This window comes from Aquarana catesbeiana, linkage group LG03 (genome assembly GCF_042186555.1).
Source record: "Aquarana catesbeiana isolate 2022-GZ linkage group LG03, ASM4218655v1, whole genome shotgun sequence".
NCBI lineage: Eukaryota > Metazoa > Chordata > Amphibia > Anura > Ranidae > Aquarana > Aquarana catesbeiana.
The window spans coordinates 170,854,370-170,862,734 of NC_133326.1; the positions used below are offsets into that span (position 1 = coordinate 170,854,370).

An 8,365-nucleotide genomic window follows, 5' to 3' on the forward strand; every position below is an offset into this window, starting at 1 on the left:
GCTTCACTTTTCTGTTTTGGTAAATCAACCTCATTGTGCCCAGCAAGCCACGCCCCTTTTATAGGCTGCCAATGCACAGCTCCCCTCTAGCCCAAAAAGATAAACAAAGGGCTCCCCACAATGTCCTGGACTCTGCACCCATTTGCGTCCACATCTGTTTACATTATTCATTTCAGGTATTTAACCTTGACGATTTATATACAGTATTGTGCATTCACATCAATCCCTGCCCTCAAGGAGCTTACAATCTAAGATCCCTATCTCACATGTATACATACACATACCAGGACCAGTTTAGACAGGAGTCAATCAATCGACCAGCATGTCTTTGGCATATGGAAGGAAACCAGAGCACCCGGAAAAAAAAAAACCATAAACACGGGGAGAACATGCAAACTCCATGCCCAGGCGTCCTGGGCAGTAAAGCCACCACTAAAGTGAACGACCCAAACCCAGATAGATGCCCAGATATCATTGAGAAATCATTACCTGCATTTATATGCGTTCGGGAATTTCTCTAAATGCAAATGTGATCGAGGCCCAAGTCAAAACCAGATAGTCCAAAACGAGGACACGGAAATAGAACAAGCCCTGGAACAAATGAACTCACCAAACAGGTCTGCAGAGGGTGTACAATGATATATAGTGCTGCAGATCAGATTGATTATTTCATGGAATGAGGTTCCTTATTACTATTCTTAGATGATGCTTTTAAGATGATTCAGTATAACATGGGGTGGACTATAATGTGCTTCCGTCACCAAATAAAGCTGAGTAATGCTATGCTGCCCACAAAACAGATTATTTACAGAACTCGCACAATGCTAACAACTCCAAACAATAGAGTATACAATTTTAGGGCTGAAACAACTAATCAATTAATCGACACCTAATCGATTTATGAAAATAGTAATCGATTATTTTCATAATCGATTAATCGGCCAGTAACATAATGGGGTTAAAAAAGCTAAAATTAGCCCTATATAGTACAAAAAGAGCAAATAATCTCTACTGTAAATATTAGTTTCACTGTTGCACAGTAAAAAAACAATTTTTTTTTTTTTTTAACTCCATTATGTTACTAAATGTCTTAGGCCTGGTTCCCACCCATGTGATTTTTGGTGCTTTTTGCTGAAATGCACTACAGTTTAACGTTCACATCTATGCTTTTTTCAGCTGCTGTGTATTTGGAAAGGGTCAAGGACCTTTTTCAATGCAAAACGGTGCTTTTTTGGTTCAATATACTTCAATGGAAAAGCTGCAGAAAAGCATGTAATATTACAGTTCTGTTTGAAATCTGCAAAAAACAGTCTTTAAATAAAAAAATTGATCTGAGTCCAGATTCAACCTCTAATAGTATATAGAGTATATCCTCTTCTGTCTGTTATTCTCAGAGAGGATTAAAGATTTTACTCCCTAACCATATAGTTGGTTATTTATATTTACCCCTGCGTATTAAGATATTTAGGAATAAATTGCCTTTTTTCAAACTAAACATAGTAACTAAATTATACACCACACTTCTTTTTAAGGTTATTAACCGATTAATCGAAACAATAATCGTCCAACTAATCGATTATGAAAATAATCGTTAGTTGCAGCCCAACAATTTAGGAAAACCTAAATCAAATATGTCACAAAACCTAAACAAAATTAAAAAAAAGAAAAAAAAAAAAAAAAAAAAAAAAAAAGGGAAGAGAACAGATTGGCTACAGATAGTGAGCAGTGTTTACATTACTGCACATGGCCTACCATGGGAAAGCCTGAGAGCTCCAGACACAGCAACATAATCAGCATGCAGCATGGCTCAGCCACACTCAGGGGCCTATTCCCACCAGACACTATTTAGCAGTGGTTTTTACTGGAAACATTACTACTGGTTCAGCCCATTTAAAAAAAATTCCCTGGGCAATATTTGAATTTTCCACATTTCCACTAAAAAGGGAACTAAAGCCTTCTGCTGCTTTTATCACATAAAAGTAAATACAAAATAAAATTTAAAAAAAACCAATGAAATGAATTTCCATTGCTCTAATGTTTTTAATAATTAAAAAAAAAAAAAAAAAAAAAAATTTATATATATATATATATATATATATATATATATATATATATATATATATATATATTAATATATATATATATATTATTAAAAACACATAATGATGTCAATACTAATCCTATTATATCCTATATATATTATCTCCAAATTTTCTAAACAAAGGGCTGGTTTATTGTGCTTCAGACTTTAGGGGGGCCGGACCATGGCCAGTGGAAGCAGAAAATACCCTGGCAATGGTATCAGAGAGAGTAAACAAGGTCCCATCTTTGGTATTGGGGGAAATATTAGAGCCCCAGTGCCCGCGGGGAGGTACAGCGCCCCATCGCCCGATGCCAGTGCAGAAATTATTGCCCTATTGTTGATGTCAGTGGGAGGAATAGTGCCCCAAGGGCCGGATAAGAGTATGCAAAGAGCCGCTTTCAGCCCCAAGGTCGTAGTTTGGAGACCACTGTATTATACTATTAGCAATTTATTTTTCTATTATCGATAAAATAATAATATAAAAACTACTAATAGTATATGATTACATTATTAGTAATTTCAATAATATTAACTTGATTAAAATTTCTAAATTATTAAAAGTATTTTATGAAAAACCATACTACTACTTCTAATTATAATAAATTTCATTAGAATTATTATTAGTATATTATGGATAATAATACAAATTTTTTTAAATGAAAAATGTGTTATATTTACAATGTATTAATTTAATTATTTTTACATTAAATATGACACAACTTAAAATTTCCTAGAAATAATTTCATTACTTAATCCAAAAAAGAATTCTGCCTTTTTATTTTCAATTTTGCCTTTGAGTCTGGACATTTGTTGAAGTTCTTTTTTTCCACAATAGAATAGTAACTGGTAGAGCTGTCACAATGTGTGCGGTCACTTGACTGTTACACCATTTCCTATATGGTAACACATTACCGTTAGTCATCAGAACAATGGCTGCATGGGATTTACTGTGCATCATCCACAAATAACTGCAAATACTGTACAGATAATAAAGCAGACCCAGGGGGGATCATTTCTGAGTCTTTAGCAATGGCTCAGAATCGACCTCCCTAAACCCCTGGAGTGATCAGAAGGTGGCCCAGATGGCACAATCCCTCCTGATAAGATCTACACATCAAAAAGTTCCCCAGAATGACACAACTGTACACAAGTCACCATGTGCAGCACAACACATCACATACAATGTGCTCCCCCTATGCCAGCAGTATGCTTAACACTAATCTATAGGGGGGGGGAGCATACTGATCTATAGGGGGGGGAGCACATTGATCTATGGGGGGGACCACAATGATCTATAGGGGGAGGGGGGGGGGGAAATCACACTGATCTATAAGGGGGGGGGGAATCACACTGATCTATAAGGGGGGGGGGGGGGAGAGCACACTGATCTATAAGGGGGAGGGGGGGAGAGCACACTGATCTATAAGGGGGGGGGGAATCACACTGATCTATAAGGGGGGGGGGGGGAGAGCACACTGATCTATAAGGGGGAGGGGGGGAGAGCACACTGATCTATAAGGGGGAGGGGGGGAGAGCACACTGATCTATAAGGGGGAGGGGGGGGAGAGCACACTGATCTATAAGGGGGAGGGGGGGGGGAGAGCACACTGATCTATAAGGGGGAGGGGGGGGGAGAGCACACTGATCTATAAGGGGGAGGGGGGGGGGGGGGAGAGCACACTGATCTATAAGGGGGAGGGGGGGGGAGAGCACACTGATCTATAAGGGGGAGGGGGGGAGAGCACACTGATCTATAAGGGGGAGGGGGGGGGAGAGCACACTGATCTATAAGGGGGAGGGGGGGGAGCACACTGATCTATAAGGGGGAGGGGGGGGAGCACACTGATCTATAAGGGGGAGGGGGGGGAGCACACTGATCTATAAGGGGGGAGAGCACACTGATCTATAGGGGGGGGAGAGCACACTGATCTATAGGGGGGGGGGAGCACACTGATCTATAGGGGGGGGGGAGCACACTGATCTATAGGGGGGGAGAGCACACTGATCTATAGGGGGGGGGAGAGCACACTGATCTATAGGGGGGGGAGAGCGCACTGATCTATAGGGGGGGGAGAGCGCACTGATCTATAGGGGGGGGGAGAGCACACTGATCTATAGGGGGGGGGAGAGCACACTGATCTATAGGGGGGGGAGAGCACACTGATCTATAGGGGGGGGAGAGCACACTGATCTATAGGGGGGGGAGAGCACACTGATCTATAGGGGGGGGAGCACACTGATCTATAGGGGGGGGAGCACACTGATCTATAGGGGGGAGAGCACACTGATCTATAGGGGGGGGAGAGCACACTGATCTATAGGGGGGGGAGAGCACACTGATCTATAGGGGGGGGGAGAGCACACTGATCTATAGGGGGGGGAGCAATCACACTGATCTATAGGGGGGGGGAGCAATCACACTGATCTATAGGGGGGGGAGCAATCACACTGATCTATAGGGGGGGAGCAATCACACTGATCTATAGGGGGGGGGGCACACTGACAATGCACACTCATTGTTTTCTTTAGCACTGATCCTCAAACAAAACATAGCAAAGAGCAGAAAACTCCAATACTCCTAATACATCCCCTCCTTGATGAGAAATCAACGATCCCAGGCAAAACACAAAGAGGCTTGTCCTTTAGCTGATGTCTTGATGAATGATGAACTTACTAAGCATGGTATGGAGGAGATGTGACATGTGCTGTGAAAGTTGCAGCCAGACATACCTTGCCTGCAGCCAGCGCCCTTCCCCTGGATGTCTGTATTCCTTAGTCCAGTGTCAGTCGTTGTATGTATGGGGCTGCACCCTGGGGTGTCTGCTGTGCCTGGACAGCTCTCAGCCCCTCTCCAGTTCTCAGCCCCTCTCCACCTCTCACTAACCTCTTACAGCTCACATTGGAGAGGGGTGGAGAGGGAAGTTCTAGCCCACACCAAGCCCCTCCTCTGATCATCACACAGGCGGCTTGTAGTGGTTCCCATGCTCTGCCTGTTTTGTTTGTTGAGATGGACTGGAAGTAATTTAGTTGCCCTGTAATCTGTACACACACATTGCTTTCATCTGATCAGAGCCTGGGAGAGCCCTATAGGGAGAGCTCTATAGGGAGAGCCATGCTGTGCCTCTGTCACAATCCAAGCTCAAAGGCTGACAAATGTTACTTTTCTCCATGGAAATTTGTAGCCAGATTCTATTAAGGGCACAGGACAGAAATAAAATGCTGCGTTTAGATGCACGCTGCGCGTAGATTTGTACGCATAAAAAACGCAGACTGTGTGCCCGTTTTGTCTGCACCAGAATCAGATTGCATGGGTGTTCACATCCATTCATTCCGATGAGCAAAGCGATCCTGGGATGTCATTAACGTTTTATTGACACCCGCAGCGGTTCTGCCAGTTGTATGCGATGCGGGAGCCCGCACTGGAATCGCACTGGTTACCGCATCGCATATGGGTGAACCGGCACTCACGGCTCATACATAAGGAAATCAGCAAACATTTTTGTCTGAGGAACGATTGTCCGATCTTCTGATAGGGTGTTTCACCGACTTTAGACAGCCAATTCCAACCTTCTGCACAAAAATTTCCAAAGAGACAAACTCCAAAATTTTTCTTGTACAGGAACAGAACAAACAATTTTCGTGTAATATGTACCATTTTCGTACAAGAAAAATCAGTAAAGAAAGACTGCACTCAATCAGATACAATAAAAAATATGATAAAAAAAAAAAGCCTTTGTCGTATGAGAATTTTCGTACATTATTTCCTTCCTCGGTTTCAAGTTGCTGTGAAACAAGGAAAATTGGATGATCGTTCCCCTGATTTTCTTATAGTGTGTACCCCACTTAAAGGGGTTGCAAACCCTCGTGTTTTTTCACCTTAATGCATCCTATGCATTAAGGTGAAAAAACACCTGGTAGTCACCGGCCCCCCACCCCTCCCTCCCACTTCACTTACCTGAGCCCCTTCATCTCTTCGGCGGGGACACGCTGTCCCTCCATGGGGTCCCGGCTCTTGATTGGATAGATTGATAGCAGCGCAGCCATTGGCTCCCGCTGCTGTCAATCAAATCTAATGTCGCAGGGGCGGGACCGAGTCCTGCATTCGTGTCTGTGGACGCAAATGCCGGACTCAGGAGCATGCCCGGGAGAGCGATTCTCCTACGGGGTTATCTGATGCGGGGAGGAGCCGCCGGGGGACCTCGGAAGAGGATGTTCGGGGCCACTCTGTGCACAACAAGCGGCACAGTGGAGGTAAGTATGACATGTTTGTCATTTAAAAAAAAAAAAAAACGATCCTTTACAATCACTTTAAGGGAGGGTTATAAAAAAATTTGCCTTTAGTTATACTTTAAGGCTTGTCACCTTTAATGCATTCTATGCATTAAAGTGATACTAAAGTCTTATTTTTTTTGGGGGGGGGGCTAAAAATAACTTACCTGTTCTGTGTAATGGTTTTGCACAGAGTAGCCCGGTTCCTCCTCTTCCTCCTCTTCCTCCTCTTCTCTGGATCCCTCTGGCGCTCCTGGCCCCTCCCTCCTGCTGAGTGCCCCCACAGAAAGCAGCTTGCTATGGGGGCACCCAAGCCAAGCCGCTGCTCTGTGTGTCCATTCAGACATGGAGCCGCAGCTTGGCCCTGCCCCCTCTCTCTCCTCATTGGCTCACTGACTTTCATTGGCAGCAGCCAATGGCGCCTGCTGCTGTGTGTCAGCCAATCAGGAGGGCAAGTCCCTGGACTTCATGGCTCTCGTGCAACATGGATTGAGAGGGAGTTCAGGTAAGTATTGGGGGGGGGGGGCTGAGGGTGGCTGCTGCACACAGAAGGTTTTTTTATCTTAATGCATAGAATACATTAAAATAAAAAACCTTCTGCCTTTAGAACCACTTTAAGGTAAAAAAAACCTTCTGTGCTGCAGCTGCCCCCCAGACCCCCCTTTTCCTTACCTGAGCCCAATCCAATCCAAGGATGTGCTTCTGCCACTGTCTCTCTCCTCATTGGACAGATTGATAGCAGTGGGAATGATTGGCTCCAGGTTACATAGTTACATAGTAGATGAGGTTGAAAAAAGACACAAGTCCATCAAGTCCAACCTATGTGTGTGATTATATGTCAGTATTACATTACATATGCCTGTATGTTGCAGTCGTTGAGGAGCTTATCTAATAGTTTTTTTAACTATCGATGCTCCCCGCTGAGACCACCGCCTGTGGAAGGGAATTCCACATCCTTGCCGCTCTTACAGTAAAGAACCCTCTACGTAGTTTAAGGGTAAACCTCTTTTCTTCTAATTTTAGTGAGTGGCCACGTGTCTTAAACTCCCTTTTCGCAAAAAAGTTTTATCCCTATTGTGGGGTCACCAGTACGGTATTTGTAAATTGAAATCATATCCCCTCTCAAGCGTCTCTTCTCCAGAGAGAATAAGTTCAGTGCTCGCAACCTTTCCTCATAACTAATAACCTCCAGACCCTTTATTAGCTTTGTTGCCCTTCTTTTGCTCCTGCTGCTGTCAATCAAATCTGGTGACATGAGAGTGGGGGCGGGTCCGAGTCCCGCTGTCTATCTTTGTCAATGGACACAGCAGTCGGATTTAGGAGCGAGCATGCATGGGTGCCCCCAGGTAAAGCAACTTTCTCTGGGGGCACTCGATGAAGAGGAGGGGCCAGGAGCGCCGGGGGCCCCAGAAAAAGAGGATCGGGGCTGCTCTGTGCAAAACCATTACATAGAGCAGGTAAGTATAGGTATGTTTGTTATTGTTATTTTTTTTTTAAACAAAGCTTTATAACCACTGTAAGGCTAAGTTCACCTTTTCAAGAAAACTGCAGCTTTGAACAGTTTTGGTTAATGCAATTGCCATTTGTGCACCTCCCATAGCATGGCCGAAAAACTCCCATAGTTAGCATTACCCTGCATCCTGCCTTGTCACTAGGATGCTCCAGTCATTGAGCAGTTTTTCTGGCCAAGTTATGGCAGCCAGGGGGTCTTTGTTAAGTTGACTGTCAGCTTTCTGGTGGAAGAGATTCAGGTGGTTGTAAGACCCCATTCAAAATTGAGTGTGTTTCTGCTTGTTTCCCTACACTTGTGACCTGACCATGCAGAGTCGCTTTCTTTCTATCTGTTCCTGTTCACACCCAGTTATGTCACACTCTATGTCCTATGCTCAGAAAAATACCAGAGCTTTGTTTGAGTGTATTCAGGTGTTTTTGGTCTTCAGTGAGTGCTCCTGTAAACATGCTTTTTCACCTGAAGAACTCCTCTCCTCCTGTAGAACTCCTCTCCTCCCCTTG

The 8,365-nt window shown here is 44.1% G+C and overlaps 1 protein-coding gene across 3 annotated transcripts in view; it reads right to left on the reverse strand.

Moving 5' to 3' along the window:
• FAM107B (family with sequence similarity 107 member B) overlaps nt 1-5,028 on the reverse strand; it is a 112,502-nt gene extending 107,474 nt beyond the window's left edge. The window contains exon 1 of one of the 3 annotated variants that reach the window (XM_073619528.1): nt 4,814-5,028. Coding sequence is in view for 1 of the 3 variants with exons in the window: in XM_073619527.1 (XP_073475628.1) it covers nt 4,758-4,764 (7 nt within the window). In the remaining 2 variants the exon portion in view is untranslated. Of the gene's footprint in view, nt 1-489; nt 621-4,757; nt 4,781-4,813 lie in introns of those variants that run through there. The other 2 variants (XM_073619527.1, XM_073619529.1) reach the window with 2 other exon arrangements.
• Between the last annotated feature and the right edge of the window lie 3,337 nt (nt 5,029-8,365).